This window comes from Zalophus californianus, chromosome 10 (genome assembly GCF_009762305.2).
Source record: "Zalophus californianus isolate mZalCal1 chromosome 10, mZalCal1.pri.v2, whole genome shotgun sequence".
In the NCBI taxonomy this organism is placed as follows: domain Eukaryota; kingdom Metazoa; phylum Chordata; class Mammalia; order Carnivora; family Otariidae; genus Zalophus; species Zalophus californianus.
Genome location: NC_045604.1, coordinates 68927735 through 68946474, shown reverse-complemented (window position 1 = coordinate 68946474; position 18740 = coordinate 68927735). Strand labels below are relative to the sequence as shown.

General features: G+C 60.6%; 1 protein-coding gene across 2 annotated transcripts in view; it reads right to left on the bottom strand.

Moving 5' to 3' along the window:
* Positions 1–306: 306 nt before the first annotated feature.
* SUSD4 (sushi domain containing 4) overlaps positions 307–18740 on the bottom strand; it is a 78346-nt gene continuing 59912 nt past the window's right edge. For both annotated transcript variants that reach the window (XM_027609817.2, XM_027609818.2), the window contains 4 exons: positions 5618–5809; positions 4385–4529; positions 1876–2252; positions 307–1129 (listed from right to left, as the gene is read on the bottom strand). In XM_027609817.2, coding sequence (XP_027465618.1) covers positions 1101–1129; positions 1876–2252; positions 4385–4529; positions 5618–5809 — 743 coding nt within the window. In that variant the 3' untranslated portion in view covers positions 307–1100. The remainder of the gene's footprint in view (positions 1130–1875; positions 2253–4384; positions 4530–5617; positions 5810–18740) is intronic.

Genomic DNA, 18740 nt, shown 5'->3' with positions numbered 1-18740 from the left:
AAAAAACAGGATTTGACCAAGCTCCCAGCTCCCGCACTCCATCAATGTAGCAATTTTATGGATCAGAGTTTTGTTTATATTTGCCTAAAGCCCAGAGGAGGAAAGAAATCAAATCCACAGATCAGCATGTATCTGAGGAGACATTTTAGGACTTGGGGAACGTTTTTGTCAATCATTTTCTTAGGAAGAGCACTTGGTGGGCCCGGGGATGCCCTCGCGGCAGGAGCGGCCAGAGGGGAGGGCCAGAGAGCCGTCTGGCCAGCAGGCCGGCCTGTGTGCTCGGCAGATGAAACAGAAAGAAAAAAGTCCAGCCTCATAGTTTATTCAGAGGAAGAGCACGTTGACAGAAACAATTTCTGTTTTGGAAAATAAACATATGGCTGCATTCTGGGAGCGGGGGCAACATCGTAACGGGTGATGAGAGGGGACTCGCAACTCTTGAGACACATGGTCAAGGGACACCTTAAAACGCCAAACAGAACGTTACCTTGTAACTCTGTCCGCCAGAAGACATGTCTGAGCACATCCGACCATCCGCAAAGTCACGAGACACGAGACTTACCCGGAGCACGATCCGCACACCAGCCCGTGAGACAGAAAACCACGGTGTTTGTCCAAAGGATGGCTCAGAGCTCATCAACTGCACTTGTGGACGAACTTCCAGGAAGCAGAATCTGCCTGTGTCCTTCCTTTCCTCTCTCTCGAATCGAGTACCATGTCCGGATCAAGGACATGTGGCGGCCGCATCGCATGGAGCCAACGCGGGGCAAATCGGTGGGGGACATGCTTGCAGAGGTGGTAGGCAGTGCCCGCAGCACAAGCCGTGGGGTGGGGGGCTCAGCGGGACGTGTGTGGAGCGCCCTGCTCTGCAGCAGGGACACACCGGACCCCTTCATCGGGACCGCCCAGGCCCCCTCGTCCCTGCTCCCCGCGAGTGCCCGCCACAGTGTCGAGCCCGGGATGGATGATGCGAGTCATGGTCCCCATGTAGGTAAGCTAGAAACCCCCCACGCCCCCACGCCCGGTCCCTCTGGGGCTTCCCTCTGAGGCGCACGGTTCCCGTCCCCGCAGGGGCAGGATAATCTTCGTGGCTTTGCTGGTCACGGATCTCCTTCCATTAGCGGGATCTCTGTGAAAGGGGAGACAGTTACTAGTTTGCTGCAAGGCCCAGTGGTTAAAAGCTCTATTAAAATGTCTGTAATTCCCAGTGTCAGAAGAAACTGTTAAGTTCCACATATCCGTTAATAATCACAGAAACCACTCCTCCGTATGCCGCCTCTTTGCTGAAGAACCTTCCACCAGGTCATGAAAAATAAAACGTTAAGACTTTAACCCCGTGCCTTTAGGAGTCAAGCCAGACGAAAGATGGGATTTAGGGACAGGGAGGCAAGCGGGCATGTGGGAAGGAGACTGGGCTCTGGGCAGCTGCGGCCACCACCGGGACTGGCGCTCCTGTGTGCACGGGGCACTGTGAGCCTCGCCGGGGAGACACCCTGGTCTCTCTACCGTGAGCTGCGATCGCCAGGCACGCATGCCTGTTACTTCACGCCTGCTAGGAGCGCCCCACATGCACACGGCTTCTCCAGGGCCGCCCTATACCGTGTGCACCCGTTGCCTGATCATGTGCACGGTGACCCTGTCTCTGAGTGCCTCCAGGGCCCCGTCTAAAGCAGGGACGGGGAAGGAACCATCCTGGTTCCCATGGATGCTACAAAACCAAGCACAGGCCTCTGCAGCCGGCGTGTGCCTCTTGAAGTCTCAGCTGTGGGCTCATCGAGGGGGATCTGACGGCCTCGTTTGAGGCCTCACACTCAGGGAGAGCGACAAGCGGTGGTTCAGGCTGCAGAAGAGGCCAGGCGTGGGGCAAATACTCACCGTCTGCGATGTCGATGCCCGGGCTGGTAGACGCCGCCTCTCCCGCCATGCCGGCCCCCGTGTCAGCGCTGTCGGGGCGTGTGCCCCCCGGGCACATGGAGGGCGAATACAGACTCTGGAGCAGCTCAGAAGAGCCTGAGCTGCCATCACAGGGTTCTGAGTCCCCCAGGCCTGTGTCCGTGTCCCCTGAGCCGGGGTATGCTGGGGGGCTCTGGTCGTCCACGGGCAAGGGACAGCCCTGGCCCACAGAGGCCAGGTACCCGGGGCCTGATGCCCTCACGCCTCCGCTCACAGCCTCATCGTAGGACGGAAGCATGACAGGCACGCCGTCCACCACCACAAAGTCTGGGTCACTGCAGGAGCTCCGCGGAGGCCCCCTGTGCAAAGGAAAGCAGCGCCCACAGATCAGACAGCAGGTCCCTGTGGACCAAGGCCACCAGTGACCCTGTGTCCCTGATGGCTGAGGAGACTGCGTGGAGCTCCTGCGGGAGGACCAGCCTCCTTCCCGGGCTTCCTGTGGCCCATGGCACTCCGCCCGCAGTGTCCTCCTCTGTCTTGGGCCCCCGCGCCCCCCTCGGGCTTCCTCCTCCCCGTCTCTGGCCTCTGTCCACCAGGCCCCCGCAGGGCCCCTCGCGGAGCCTGCTGGGAATGGAAGACAACGCAGACCGACCTGAACCCAGGACCCCACGTGCCACCAGGGAAGGGGGACCCTGTGCTGCTTACGCCACTTTGTTCACGGAGTTTTAGTCAAGGTAGAAAACAGGAAGAAAGGAAAGCTCCAAGCTGTCTCTCACCACCTGACCCGTTACGTGGGCCCCGCTCCACCCCCCAGCCCAGCAGCCGCCTGAACCTGAGCCACGAGGGCTACCAGGAGGGGCTGTGGTCTGTGTGCGGGGGTCCCCGACGCGGCGCCGGCTGCTGGCCTCGCTCCTGCATGCCCCGTCACCCCGTAGGCCCTGTCTGACCACCTCTCTGCTCCTGGCCCCCACGGGGCCCCAGTGGCCACGAGCGGAGAGAAGACAGCCCAGCCAGCGGGCAGACCCTCATGGTGGCGGCAGGGCTCCAAAGCCCAAGGAAATGCCATGTCGGAACGTGGTGTTGGGGGAGGGCAGCACCCAGCCCGAGTCTGCGGATGTTTGGGGCGCATTCCAGAGAGCGAGGAGCAAGGCCCACTCCCCGGGAGGCAGGGCAGGGATGAAGGGCGAGCTCGCCGCGAACCTTCAAGAGGCTGCTCGCTCTCGTTCGGGTGCCCTGGACAAGCCAGCCCCCTTCCTCCTGGGCCTCGCCCTGTCCACGGCACCCCCCACAGCGCTCAGCCCCCATGTGTGCTCATCAAGTGGTTCTCCAGCGTCCACACCCATGCAGCCTGAGGAAGAGTCTATCCTGGGCTTGCCCCAAACAACGCGGTCTTCTATCTGGACAGCTGAGCAGCTTTTCCAAGCACCCCCATGTGCCATAAACCACGACGTGTGGGCGAGCCCCCCTGTGTGACCCCTGGGCCTTCTTCAGACACTGTAATTGCTCACTATGGAACACAGGCCCTGATTACTAAGCTGTGCTGTTGAGGACAGAGACCGCAGGACAGAAGCTTCCGCCATCTCGGCAGAGGCTTGGCTGTGGCACTTCGCAGGCTGGGCCGGTAGACGGGCAGGTGCCGTCCCTCCCTCCTCACCCGGCCGGGACTGTGAGGGACTCAGGATTTTCCAGAAGCCTCCTCCTCCACCATCAGCACCCCCTTTGTGAGGGGGCACGCACAGCTCTGGGGGTGGCGCTGTCCCCATGGGCAGACAAATGCCTTTTCTGGAAGGGTAAGGCCCCTGAGGGGAGGCCAGCACAGGAGCCTGAGAACGCTCAAGACTCCGTGAAGCGAGGTGGCTGAAGGCGGCTGGCGTTGGGGAGGCTGGCCAGCGTCCTGCCCTCCGCCTCGGATGGCCGCACCCTCGTCGCCCGGCTCTCCCAGCAACACCTCCTCCTGGGAACGTGGCCGGCCAGCAGCCGCGGTGATGGCTCTGTTGTTGCTGAGGAGCTGGCCTGCTTCCGGACAAGCTCCTCTTCCGTGATGACGGAGGGGAGGACGGAGGCATCGGCCTGAGCCTCTCTGCGCACGGGCAGGGGAGGGCGAGCGGGTCCTGTCCCCTACCCCACGCCTTCTCCAGAACCCTGTCTCCTTCTGGAGATTTCCAGGCATGCCGTTCTTGAACCTCTGTTGCATCACACACCTTTGCCGCATCTAATTCCGTGAATTTCTTACCCTCCCTGTGGGCCGTGGGCCACGTGCGCGTGATGGGAAAGGGGTCCTGGGGGTCCTGCGTGGCAGCAACCCCGACTCTGCACGCCCCTCTCCACGCCCCACAGCACTCGGGGCTCACGTGGAGGTGGAGGAGAGGGCGGGGAGCCCTGTCCAGCCCGCGCTCTGACCGCAGACACCCCACCGCGCCCCACAGGAGCCTGACCCTTGACCCTCTGCTCTCACCACCCACCTTCATAGGTGCTGGACCCCGGCACTCACCTGGGGGGAAAGTGGGCCTTGAACTTGGTCTGGAACATCCTGGCCAGGATGACGAGCACCAGAACCAGCAACACGCTGGTTGCCGTGAACGCCACGATCTTCCACGTGGTCAGGAGGGTCTCGTGGCTACTGGGCCACGTTTGCTCTGCCGGGAAGAGAGCAGAGTGGTGCATGAGGCTTTCAGACTGGGACGGCCCTGTGTCCGTTTGTGGGTGATCTGGGAAACAGCATGCTTATCACGTGCATCTGGGGGCTCCCCGCATCTGGACCCCACCCCCTGCACTCTGCCTGCAGCATGGCCCCTGCAAGGCACCCACAGGGGCCGCTCCCCACCGGGCTGAGAGCCCGGTGCCCAGCTGGGAGCACTCCTGCTGGAGGCCCGAATGAGGGTCCGTCTCCCCGGGAAAGCTGTGTTTGCAGTGCACCTGGGCCAGGGGGCGGCGGGCCAGGGGGAGGGCGTCCTGGGCTTGTGGGCTGAGCAGAGAGAGGGACAGAGGAGTAGAGGGGCGAGCCTCCCCACCACCTCTGGCTATCAGCACACCTGCAGGAGGGGCAGCCGACAGTGAGCCTTCTGGAGCAGTTCTTATCCCTGGGGCCCAGGCCACCCCATCTGCCCCCTGCTGTCCTCCCTTGTTGCTGCCACCTCCACAGGCATCCTGCTCTGGCTCCCGTTGCCATTCATCGGCCTCCAGAGGCCCCGTGTCACCAGGTGCTGCCCCCGGGTCACCAGGTGCTCCCCCCCCCCATATGGGGGCCGGGAGCTACGTGTTCAGTGATCGTCAGTGCTCTGGCAGGAAAGGCCGGGGCGAGCGGGAGACGGTGGGTGGCTGGGTGCTGGTGCCCTGGTCTGTGCCCCGTGCTCACCACCCGGGCTCCTTAGGTCAGCGGTAAGGCTGGTCTGCTAGTCACTTGTTATGAACTGAGAGGCACCAACATTTCCAAGTGGACTGGGCCTTCCTACGCGTGAGGGCAGGTGTTCTGCATAATGACACCCTCTGGGTTCTGACACGTGTCCTCACACACAAGAGAAAGGCTGGGTTTGGGCCACACGCGTGGGCTGAGGTCCCTGCCTGTGGGAGGGAAAGGATGGGGGCAGACAGAGCGGCCCCTCCTGCCCCAGGGATGGGGACTCACAAAGATGAGTCTCTGCGCCGCGTCCCTGACCCTCGCGTGGTGGGGGGGACACGGCCGGCGGCCACTGTGTGTGGCATGGCCCGGGCCATGAGCGCTCACCTGACTTGATGCAGTAGACTTGGTAGGAGGGAAACCACTCCCCGTACTGGCAGGTGATGTACTTGTAATCACTGGTGAGGCTGTAGCCGGGGTCGCAGTAAAACTCCACCACGGTCCCGTGGTTGTAGCGCTCGCAAGGCCACGGGTGGCAGACGAAATCGCCGTGACTCACGGTTGGAGGCAGCGGGCACACTGAGGCGGCGGGGAGAAGAACTCCGTCAGCACTGCGTGCCAGCCGTCGGGCCCATCAGGACACAGGTCCGGCGGGAAGGGGCATCTGCACGTGCACCACCAGACCCGCGACCTGTCTCCGCGGGGTCACCCAGGAACCCGCTAAACATGCCAAGCCCCCGCGGCCGCCGCCCAGCACTGTTGACCACCTGGTGAAGCAGAGGTTGGTCTCACACGGTAGAGAGCATGCCCGTTTCACGAACAGCGTTAAGCAACTGTGTTAATGGCGCGCGCCGTTCTCTGCCCGACCACAAGGTTGGTAACATTAGGGTGTTCATGGATGAAGCCCTTACTACGGGGCCTGCCGGCCCCAGCCTGTTTGTGTGCTATGGCAGCCATCTGGGGCTGTCCACACCCCTGGGTGTCCCCATCCTGATCCCCATGTGCCTTGCGGGGGCTCGACCCAATCCTGCCGGCTGTGTGTGGACCCCGGATGGGCTGCTGATGGGGGAGCAGGCATCGTGCGGAAGGAGCCTGGATCCGGGGCTCGGTTTGGCCCCCGTGCATGTGTGACCTCCCACAGGTCACGTAGCCTCTCCCAGTCTGATGTTCTTCCCTGTACGATGGAAGCCTATTCTACCCTCCACGATTTACGGTTTTTTCTGACGCTTCTATTCTTCGATTTTAGGGGAAGGAAAACGTTTTCAGTTTCTCCTCAGGACTCAGAACGGCCAATCTGCTTCAATGTCCCCGGGAGACAACACATAGCCCGCTTCACGTCCACACCTGCGGAAGCCCCCACGCGCAGGCCACGTGTGCAGGAGGCCCTGGGGCCCGCTAGCAGATAGGCCCCCGCGCACAGAGCCGTCCGGAGGTGTGGGGGTGAGAGGCCCCTACAGACCCTCTTCCAATCCCGTAGAGAACAGGCAGTAAGATCCTGTGAACTCTTTGCCGAGATGGGGAAGCAGAGCTCACGTCCCCAGTCTGAGCTCTGGCTCAACGCCAGGCCAGCCGAGCGACCCCCAACAAGCTGCTTCTCACCGGTAAACCTCAGTGTCCTCGCCAATGAAACGGGAGAGTCTGGGGGCTGTTCTGATGTCATGGAAGTGGGCAGCCAGGGACAGCCAGGCCCCAGGAGCCAGAGGGACACCTGCGCAGGGACCACTTATGTGCTGGTGGAGAGTGGCGGCAGCATGCAGCGGCCCTGCTGCTGGGTCCCCAGTGGAAGCTGGAACCGGGCAGGTGTGTCCTGCAGGGGCCGGAGCCCAGGGAGACTCCAATACCACCCAGGATGCCCCAGGGCCCGACTTCCCTGCCTGCCCAGCCTGCAGGCTCCATCTAGACTGGAGGGGGGGGCGGGGGTAGCCAGCTGATCAGGGACTTGGGAGAGGCGGCCTGCCGGGCAGTGCAGGTCGCAGCTGGGGCCTGAGGTCGCAGGCCCAGCGTGCCCCATGAATGTGGCGTCAGGTGCAAGCAGGCAGGGTCAGGAACAGAGCCCCGACTTCAAGGCTGAGGGGTAGCCGCCGCCTTCCCAGAGCTGCCCAAGGAGTCCCATCCCCAGTGCATGGCCAGCTCCACACACTGGGGCTCTGGTCAGAGGCACCACCTCCAGGATGCTTGAAGCGTCCCTGGTGGGTGAGCGAGGTGGCCGGTGAGGAGGAGGGAGAGGGTGAGGCACCAGCCAGTCTGGGGATGCAGGCAGAGGTGTGGCAGGTAGGGAGCTGGTGGGGCTCTGGGAAGCGCCTTCCTGGCTGAACAATGCCCTGAGCCCCAGAGGGATAGGCCCGGTGGGGAGCGTCCACATCTGCGGTGAGGCCAGCCTGGCCGTGACCTCTGCCCAGGTCCCCCCTCCACAGCCCAGAGCCCCCATAGCGCTGCGCCCGGGGGAGGCCCTTTCTGTGGTCAGGGGCACATGGGGCTGTGGGACTCTCTCCCAGCAGGCACTCTGAGCAAGTCCTGGAGCCACTAGGATCCAAAACTACCAGAATGTTTCCAAGGCCCAGGGAGCCGTGGTCTCAGCAGCACTCCCCAGCCTTGGCCTCAAAGACAAAGGACCGTCCCCATCACTGCATTAACCCCAAGGCACAGGGTCCCACAATGTGCTACAGAATGACGGGGCTGGACTGATGAGCCATCCAGCAGGGAAACCGAGGCAGTGGGGCGCAAAGGGGCACGGGCTGTGGACATCCCCAGATTTACGTGCAAATCGCAGCTCTGAGCTGATGAGCTCCAGCGTGCTGGGCGGCGCGTTTGAGTTCTTGGGTTTTAGCTTCGCCATCCACGTAATGAGGGAACGATTCCTAACTCCTCGGGTGCCTTGTGAGGATTGGGAGCAGCCCAGCTGGGCACCGCCAGGCCCTGATGCAGCCAGGACCCCCCCCCCCCAACCCCACGCATGCAGTATGAACATACACACTGGGGTTATGTACACACGGTACACACACACGCTGGGACCGAATACGCGTACACGTGAGGCACATACGCACTGACGGTATCCGCATACACCATGCATGGCGATGTGTACGTACACCGTGAGCCCACATACCACATGTGAGCATGATTGCAGGTACGCAAGCACACTGCTGGCTCAGCTTCTCTCTGGAACCCTGACGCCACAGCTCCCCCACCTGAGTCTCCGACCCCACCCTGACCCTACAGGTTAGAGTCCTGCAAACGGAGGTCGAGGTCAGAAACGACCCGGGCCTCACTGGAGACTCAGCTCTTGTCTCCCAGGTTACACCCAGAGCCCCAGGCCCCGAAGCCCCTCCCCCAGGGCGGTCAGAGAGCCGGAGACACCGCCCGCCAGTCAGCAAGGCCCTAGATGGCTTCATGGCGCCGTGGCAGAGCGCAGGCGGGAGGCGCAGACGATGTGGGGTGCCTGGGTGAGAGCGGTTCAGGGACGGTCCGTCTGCAGGCGGCTTGCTGCCACCACGTCCCGCGGGCCCAGAGGCCAACGCCGGCTCTCCGACCGTGTGCTTCTAGTCCAGGACATGGGGAACCAGATGTAGCAATCTGACTTTCAAGGTGACCTTGGTGCAACATCAAAGACTGTTTTTATTTCTACCTATTGAAATACAATTTTAATACTGTTGTATCTAATCGTCTAAAGTGGGGCTCGTATTAGGTCTTCGACTTTATTTTTTCTATAATCCATTTTTATCCAATGTTACACGGTTATCAGTCTATAACATGTTAGAAAACAGAAGCCAAACCGCTGGTTCTCTCAGTGTGGGCAGATGAGAGGCTTGGGCACAAGGAACGCACGATGCCCACAGAGCGGCAAGGAGCTGGTCACGGGCTGTGCACAGGGCCAGGCACACGGAGGGCCAGTGGGAGACAGGGAGAGTGGCAGGGACGGTGGCCCCGGGTCCAGAGAGGGGGTGGAGGGGCTGCCGGGCAGGAAGCCCAGGGTCCAGCCTGTGTGTGCTGGACACTGGGGGAGCAGGGACAGACACCGCTCAGGAACGGCCAGCGCTAACGAGACAGTCCGCCGGGAGCAGGGATGGCAGCGGTGAGGCCGTCGTGTGGCTCAGGCCAGAGCCAGGAGAGGAAGGAGGTGGCCTGGCCCAGGACAGAGGCAGTGACCATGAGGAGCACAGGAGGGGACAGACTTCAGCCTGTTCCCCCAACAGGACTGGTGAGGGTTGGAGTCTGGAGTCGAGGGTGTCTCCCAGATTTCTGACATTGGTGCCTGACAGATGGTGGAGCTCCTCGCCAGGACGGGTTGTCCTGATGGGTTTGCTCATCGGTAGGAAGTATGGCACCGAGGTCTGGCTTTGCATGGGCTCGTCTGAGCAAAGGGAGATCTCCACCCGGGATGGGGCAACCGTGGAGAGCGTCTGCAGCTCGCCTGGAACTCAGGGCTCAGAAGCACAGAGATAAAACCACAGGGTGGGGCGAACTCCCCTGGTTGGGGGGGGTCCCAGTCCAAACGCTGGAATCGGCCGAGGGCACAAGAGTGGCCGAGCTGAGGGCCGTGTCACCGGAGCCAAGGGTGGAGAGCGTTTTGGGGAGCAGGGTGGCTCCTAACAAGTGAGAAAGCTGGGAGAAGAGCGACACCTGACTTGGCCACACGGAGTCCCCGGGACCTCAGCAGAGGGACGCCATTTAGGAATGAGCTGAGGAGGAGACAGGTGGGTGCAGACAGTGGTCAGAGGTCTGCTGAGCCCATGGCGATGCCCCTGACACCAGGGCTCTGAGCACAAGGACTAGATGGAGGCAGGGCGGGTGGAAGGAAGCCCCCGAGGGGGCAGACTGGCGCTCATGGGGGGACACGGGGTGGGGAGGCAACAGAGCTGTGGGCAGCCTGGTGGCCACAGGCGAGTCCCTACAGAGGACTGAGGGAGGCCACCTGCTGGGGAGACCTGGCCTGACCATCTGGTCACTTGCCTCAGGCCTCAGCCGCTGACCTCTCTCCAGCCAACAGGAGAACGAGTTCATAGAGTCTGTGCCTTGCGAACACACAATGTACCGTGGGGGCAGAAGTGTATGGGGCACCACCCCCGGTCGCCGCTGTTTCGGGAACCCCCTGAGCCGCGAGCCCAGGTGTGCTGACCAGTGCTTCAGGGCTCGTCCTGTGGGAGGGAAGGGCCACCCCTCAGTCTGCGCACCCGGACCGCCTGCCTGTGGCGCTGGTGCTGGGGGGCTGCTCGCCACCCCACGGGGCTCAGAGCCACCTCACGGTCATGCTAGCTGACGTGACAAATGCTACATCCAGGCTGAGCCACGAAACGCGCCGAGCCTCAGGCTGACCACAGCAGAGACGACCCCAGGGATCCCGGGAGCCACACCCTGAAGACAGCTGAGCCCAAGTGACTGGCCGGCCCACGTACACGAACACCAGTGCGTGAAGATCCACTTCTATTCTGGTGGAGCCACGGAACGTCTCGGGGGACGCGCTCACATCCATGGCCTACCACGTTCTCCCCGGGGTAGAACAGCGCCGTGCGCCCACCCAGCTGCTCCTGCCGCCCCCATCCATTCACACTGCACCTGAACCATGTCTCAGTGACGCATGTCAATGGGTCCTCAACCTGGCTGCACGTGGTGTCACCGGAAAGTGCGGTCTGGCCGGTCCGGGCTGGGTCCTGGGCTCGGCCAGGTCCTCAGGGCCCCGGGTGGGTCTAACAGGTGGCCCGATTTGAGGGCGCAGGCTCCGCGGCTGCATCAGACACTAAGACAATCCCTCCACCTCGCGGCTGGCTCACGGCAGTGTGAGAATGACGTGGCCGTGGTATCCATGCTGGGTCTGCAGCTTCCCCCAGACCCATGCTTTCCGACTGCAGTCCATGGACCTGACCGGCAGCTTGCGGCTCAGCTGGGAGCCTGTAGAAACGCCGCAGCTCAGCACCATCCGGCAGGAGTCCCAGGCGAGTCGGACAGTCTTTTCTGGGGGGGAAAGCTCTGTGGCGACCTTGCTCTCTCTACGCCAGGCTGGGGAGCGTGGCGATGCGGCGGGAAGTCGGCAGCTCCAAGGGGCCTGTGCCAATCATTCCGAGGCACTGAGCATGTTGTCTGAGCGGCCCCCAGGAGCCGGTGGCGCAGCCCTGCTTGCGACACACACAGCATCACCACACCTCTGTGGTCACCGGGCTGGTGGGCTTCCAGTAATGAAAACTGCCATGGCACCGGCTGCCCCTGCCGCTCTGCATTTGGGTAATGATTCCGGGAAGCCGGACGGAGCCCCTCCAGGCCCAAGTCCCAGGTGCTTCCAAGGTGATGCCGGGAACTTTGCTTTTCGCTCAGGGAAAGTCAGTGAACATCACGCAGCACATTATAGTTTCCACTCTGGTTTTGTTGTAACCAACACGGAAGGCCAGTACATATGTCCACCGAAGGAAGGAAATGGCGACAAGGCTGGGGTTCTGCTTCTCTCTGGGCTGCAGGGAGCCTGGCGTTTGCCTGCCCAGAGCCGTGCTGATGGATCGGCTAAGATCAATACCGCACAGCAGCCCTGAGGGGGGCTCCCATCTGCTCTGCACCGTGGAGCTGCCACGTCGAGGTTCCCCAAACAACACAGCACCCGGGAGAGGTAAGGACACCAGGTGCATGCGGCTGCTTGGCCTTGGCCGTGGGGAACGCTGGCGGTAGCTTTGGGTTCTGATGAGGCTGCTCTTCTCTCTTGGCAGCGACTGAGTGCTGATGGCCAAGTGGGCGTGGCCTCAGACCCCGCAGGTAAGCAAAGCACGAGCCACTGTGTGTCAGCCTCCTCACGCCTGTGAACCTTTTCCAAAAGGGTTCCTGCTGGAATTGGGGCATCTTACTTTTCTGAAAGGGGAAGCAAGCAGAAGAGCAGGATGAAAAGGAGTGTGTCCCACAGGCGCAGAGCATGCGGAGCTGGCTGGCAAACCCTCCCGCCGTCGACCCCACCCGGGTCAGTGGGCCAGGGTGTCGTGGCCCTGTTCAAGCTCTTCCACCACCAAATTAACGTACTGAATTTTCTGAACTTGAAACTTCTCATTCCTGCTCCTCGGAAATCCTTGCCAATGAGAAATAGGTGCTTGGACGGCGAGTTCACGAGCGTGGGAAGCGACAGGCACGCTTCGCACCAAGCTGTGTGCTCGCACACCCTGGGCATGGCTCCACGTTACACATGGAAAATAAACAGCCACGACTTCCGCCAGCAAAGACGCTTCTAAGGTTTCCACGGTATGTCCCAGTGTTCCGAAAACAAACTGTGCCGTTCTGTGAAAAGTACTGAGCACTCCTGACATCAGAACCGATCTGGGAAGCGCTGGCTGAGACGCTGTGGGCGTGAGAGGAGACACAGGGGGGCTGGCCATCAGTGAGCGGCCGGCAGCCTGGTCAGATGAGGAAGGACCCCCGAGCCTTGGATGGCCATGTGATGGGCAGCGAGATGAAATGCAAACAGGATTTGCAACCACAACTCCACAGACACCCTCCCAGGGGTATGCTGACCTCACGGACCCTGAGGGCTGCATGCACACCGTCCCAACCACCGTGCAGGGGGGGTTCCTCATGGCCTCACTTGCACAGATAAGGGAATCGAGACTCAGCAGGGTGAGGTCACTTGCCCAAGGTCACTCAGCAAATAAACAGCTGAGCAGGGATCTGACTGTAAGTGCAGTTACTCCAGAGCCTGGCTCCCTGCCGAGTCTTGCCTGGGGTCTCGCATGTGCCCCAGGGAAGGGCGTGCAGGCCACCCAAGGGCAGATGTCCGAGCAGCAATTTCTTCATCTGTTGGGCTGTGGGCTGTGTGCGGGCAGGTCGGAGGTCAGAAAGAGGGAGAGGAGGTGGGGGAGCCCCCTTGGCTCTAGAGGTGCAGTGGGTGCCATACGCTGGGCCTGAGAGGACGCTAGCCTGGGACAGGGCTGTGGACAGGGTCCAGAGGCGGCTGGCCAATGGGCTGGGGATGCCTTGAAGAGAATCCTTCCAAACTGGAAGCAGGTAGAGGGGAGACAGAGGGTGTCTGTTTCCCCCTAAGCCAAAGGGAAGCATGAGCTGCAGTGCGGGTTGAATTGTGTCCCTAAAAAAGACACGCTTAAGTCCTAAGTCCAGGCACCTGTGAGTGTGACCTCATTTGGAAACTGGGTATGCCTCAGATGAAATCAGGTTACAGGGAGGTCCTCCTGCAGGAGGGGCAGCTGTCATTCCAGCGTGACCGGTGTCCCTGCCGCGGGAGAGACGCACGGAGAGGAGGCAGCCACCAGCCACCAAGGCAGGGACTGCAGCTCTGGGAGTCCACGCTGGGAGTCGGACGAGGCAGGAGGGGTCCCACCCCGGGTCGCCGAGGGAACACAGCCCTGTGGACTCTTCTCAGATTTCCAGTGTGAGCCCCCCGTGAGGAACACAAGCCGTGCAGCCGAGGCCGAGCCCGTGGGGCCCTGAGGAAGCAGCCCACCGGACCAGGAGGGTTTCCTGGCTCACATCAGTGTCTTTCCAAAACAGCGGGACACCGAGATTTCCTCAAAGGGAAGTAAACCAGCTGTGTGCCCTGCAGTGGCCGCTGAGACAGGCCGCAGTGGGTGGAAGCAGGGTGACCAGGGAGACCGAGTCCCAGGCCTCCAGGCCTCCCTGGGCCGCGCCCGCAGAAACCAGGCTGGGGGGCACCGCGCTCTGGGGACAGGACAGAGTCGCCCAGAGTCAATGCAAAGGGCCCACGTCCTGAAAATGTCAGGCAGAGAGGAGCGAGGTCCCCTCGCGCTCCTCAGCCGTGGCGGGCTACAGGATTTGGGGCCACCGTGCTTCCTAGAAATTTACTTTTCTTCCCGAGTCAAAACAGTTTCCTTCGGGATAAGGTATTTGTGGTGTGAAAACACAGATGGGTGTTCACTTGTGATCACCTGCGCTGGGGACTGGTTTAAAACCCAGATTCCAATATAACTGCCTTTGTTCAAAGTCCAGCTCTGCCCCCTTCTCCACACCTCTTCTCGCGTGAGGAAGCCAAGCGCTGGAAACCGCATTAGGATCTCATCCATCAGGACGCACTGGCCAGGATGTGAGCCACAGCCCCTGGGAGAAGGATGAGCTGTCACTTCCATAGAAGTCCGGGCGCAATTTAGAGTCAGGCCACATCTTTTTGCAAGAACAAAACCAACAACAACAAAAATTCCTCTTCCTGCACAAAAAGAGGAAATGACTATGAACACAGGCTTTATGGTGACAGGCCCTACAGAAACGTTGAAAGATTCAAGACCCTGAGATACATGCGGAACGGTGGCATGAGCTGATGGCCTGTCCCCCAAATGGGGAAAGACAGGCCTTCTGGCAACCATCTGTGAAGAAGAGCAGGGGGTGGGGAGTGGCCCCCCAACACCGCCCCCAATACCCGGATGGTCCCAGTGCTGCTGCTGCCTGCTAGGAGGGATTTAACGCCTTCTCGGACGTAAGATAGCAAGACGGCTTGAGTTCTGCATTTCCTCGTAATAAAAAGGCCGTGCTGGGGTCGCACCGCACCCGGCACAGGAGTTTCCGATGCCGGCAGACGGAGGACAGAGCGAGGCAATGAGGTAAGCTCCACGGGGGCAGCGCACATCAGTCCCCACGCCGCTTCCGACGGGCTCCGCGAGCCAACGCCACCTGCCTCTTCCCCAGGCCAGGGCGCACGTAGGTCTTCACAGAGCGCCGACAAGTCTCTTGTGTTTGAGACCTAACAATGCTGTAAGACTTTGATCTAGGCTGGGCTCCTCTCTGGCAGGCTGGCAGCCGAGGAGACGGGGACTGTGAAGGGGGGTGATTTCACTCTGGTATCAAGGTCCTCAGGAGGCAGAACGAGAGGAACGACGTGCACGCTTTATGGCCGCAAGCTCTTCCTTCAAATACATCTTAAACGGAAACGCAGTGCAAGGATGAGTGTTGGGGTGGGGGCACGGAACACAGCCCACGCCAGCCGCTGCTTCCTGAGGAGCTCCCGGGCCTTGGGGAGGGAGGGCGCAGCTCGAGCCCGCATTACGTGGCCCCGCGGAAACCTTTTACACGCGGGAGGGAAGCCGAGAGCAGAGTGCAGGCTGGAGAGCGGACAGAGCAGACGCCCTCCGTCTTCCCTTGAGCAGAAGCCCCATTGCTACGCTGGGGAGAGAAGAGAGGAGAAAAGGGACTCATTGCTCTTTTCTTCATCTTCTGATTCGATTTCACACCGAATGCAGGGGTGGCAGGATCAGGGATGAGTCTGCGGGGAGCTGGAGAGCCCAGGGGAGGCTCACAGGGCAGCAGCTAGCCAGCTGGTGCTTTCTGAGCGGTGGGAGGCCCGGGCAGCTCACTGCTGGTACCCCAGCTGAGAGGAGCTTCAGTATGTCCAGGCCAGCGCCACAGCCCTCCCGGGAAGGAGGGAGGAAAGGAGGAAGGACACTCCAGCCCCATCACCTGCTGAGCAGCCTGGGCCAAATCACAGTGTGTACCCTCCCTCCTCCAAAACACCCTCGTGCTGGAGATCCAGGGTGCGGGGAAGAGCAGTGGAACAGGGAAGCCAGCACAGAGCTGCTGGGGAGTGAGTCCAGGCCCCTGCAGCGGGCTCCTAGGCCTGTTCTCTCAGCCAAGAGCCTGTAATAACCCCGGAGCTGTTGCGAGGCGGAATAAAGACGCGGAGTGAAGTGCCTGGGGCCAAGATGGCCTGCGGCAGACACGGCTCCCTTCTGGTGAGGCAGGCCCAGGGGAACTCTGGAGCGGCCACCGGGGGGACACTCTTCGCACCCCATCCCTTTGCAGCCTCCCTGGAGCAGTGCGTTCTGGGTAGGAGCAGAGTCCCACAATGTGGTGCCAGGAAGGAGCCTGGAGACCCATCCCCCCAGCCCCTTCCCTTTGCATCTGAGAAAAGGGGCTTGTGAAGCAAGGATTAGAACCCAGAGCCTGACTTCCAGCAGGTACGCTGGTCCTAGAAGTGCCTGGAGGAGCCGCGGGCTCAGGGGGCGCGTAGACAGGCCCACCTGTGAGCGGGCAACCTGGGGAAAGGGCGGACGCCGGCGGAGCCTGTTTCCGCTCCATCAGTGGCTCCATACTTCTAGGGAGGCTCCTCAGGATGAGTGATCGCGTATTAACGGCACCCCGCGGCGCCGGGCACCGTGCAGGCCTCCCGGGCCGCCCGCGGAGCCAATCAAAGGACCTTTGGCTGCACGAGCTCCCGCTGTTTCCAGGGCAAGGAACGCAGGTGCCCCCGGCCCACGCTTCTCGCAGGAAGCTGAGTTCTGGAGGCTGTCTTCCTGGTGCAGGGGAGGAAGGATAGGACACAGCAGCAGGGGCCCCACGCGAGGGTGGCGCCCAAGCCAGGGTGTGGGTGGCACAGGGACTCGCGCACCCCGGCCAGGCCTGGGACATGGCCACTCAGCTCTGTCCCTGCCGCTTCATTTCCACCGGGGCGTGTGGGGTCGGGGGGAATGGCACACGGGTGATGTCTAAGGCCTCCTAAGCTCTGACTTCCATGACTGATGGTCCAGACTCAGCACCAGTCAATCCCGCGGTGACTCAGTCACGCCATTTCTGTTGAGCTACTTAAAACCCGATGCAGGAGAGTTTCCAGTTAAGAAGGGTTACGATTCTGCACTTTCTGGGGGCCTCAGGCAGGAGGGCGGGAGAGAGCCGACGCTCCCGGGCTGGCTGGCCTGGTGGGGGTGGCAGGAGGGGCACCAGCCCCACGTGGAGAGGCTCCCAGCTGGTTTGCGGTGACACGGAGACACGTGACCGCCTCCCGGACTACTCCTTCATGTGCTCTGAGTTTTCCTCACGTAAGACGGGAACAACCAGGCACAGCAGGGCTGGAACGGCCTGAGTGTATCCCAGGTCACACGTGAGGACCCCAACCTGCTGCTGCGGGTCTCCTGCTTCCTTCACGGGTTCGCCCTGTGGCCGCGAGGTGCTTCCTGCCATGGAAAGGGCACCGGGTGCTCTGGGACCCAACAGGTGCGGACAACCCCTCCATGTCCACACTGGCTTTCAGTGTCGATCCTAAATCGGAACATTTCCAGGGATTTCACATTTGACCAAACAGGGTTTTTCAGGTTCTTTCTTGTTTTCGCGCTTTCTCTCAGAAGGCCGCGGAGCTGCGCGGATCCCTGGGCACTCGCAGGTTCTCAGGAAATCGAAAGCCGCATTCCCTTTAATGGGGTCTGAAACCGGTGGGTTAAAGGGGGCATCCTCAGCTGTGGGACCGGTCGGATTGAAAAATTCAGATGTTCGGCTTTGAACGAGGTCAGGCTTGCTTGTTCCTGGGAGAAAGCCTTGTGGAAAAGGTGGGGGAGCTCTTGCCCAAGTCACGCAAATGGGGTGATTTCGTCCGTATTTGGGAGAAGCAAGCACAACAGCCCCCAGGCCTCCCACCTTCCCGGGCGCCTCTGTTCCCACCTCCTTCTTCCTTTCCTGGAGTGTATTTGACACACAAGGTTACATCAGTTGTGCAGCGTAGGGACTGGACGTCTATACACACCACCAAACAGCCGCCACAGTGAGCCTGTCACCAGAGTTCACGCAGGACCACTGGCTAAATGCCCCTGCTGCATCTGTTTTCCAGCCGGGAGTCTGTGTCTTCATGCCCTCCCCAGGTCCCCACCTCACGCCCTGCAACCTCCAGTATGCTCTCTGAACCTAGGAGTCTGGGCTGGGTTTGTTTTCTTAGATTCCACATTTAAGTGAAATCATGTGGTCTTTGTCTTTGCTGACATTTCACTTAGCATACCCTCTGGTCCATCCAAGCCGTTGCAGGTGGCAAGACCTCACTGCTAATTTGATGGCTCAGTAATACAACACTGTATACATACACACCCCATCTTCTTCATCCATTCATCACTCGATGGACACCTGGGCTGCTTCCGCATCTTGGCTGCTACAAACATGGGGTGCATGTCTCCCTTCAAATCAGTGTTTTCACTTGCTTTGAGTAAACATCCAGCAGTGCGATTGCTGGATTGTAGGGAAGCTCTATTTTAATGTCTTAAGGAGCTTCCGTACAGTTTCCAGAGTGGCTACACCAGTCTGCATTCCCACCAACAGTCCCCCTTTCTCTGCATCCTTGCCAACACCTGTTTTTCTTGTGTTGTTGATTTGAGCCATTCTGACAGGTGTGGGGTGGGATCTCACTGTGGTTTTGGTTTTATTTCCCTGATGGTGAGTGATGCTGAGCATCTTCTCACGCGTCTGTTCTCCATCTGTTGCTAATATTCTGTTGAGGATATCTACATTTATGTTCATCATGGATACTGGCCTGTAACTTTCTCTTCTTGTGGCATCCGTGTCTGGTTTTGGGATCAGGGTAATCCTGGCCTCACAAAATGAGTTTGGAAGCATTTCCTCCTCTATCAATTTTTTGGAAGACTCTGAGAAGAGTAAGTTTTAAATCTTCTTTGAATGTTTGGTAGAATTCCCCTGGGAAGCTGTCCTGCCCTGGACTTTGGTTTGCTGAGAGGTTTTTGATTTCTGACTCAATCTCCTTCCTAGTCATCAGCCTATTCAGATATTCTATTTCTTCATGATTCAGTCTGGGAAGATTCTAAGTTTCCAGGAATTT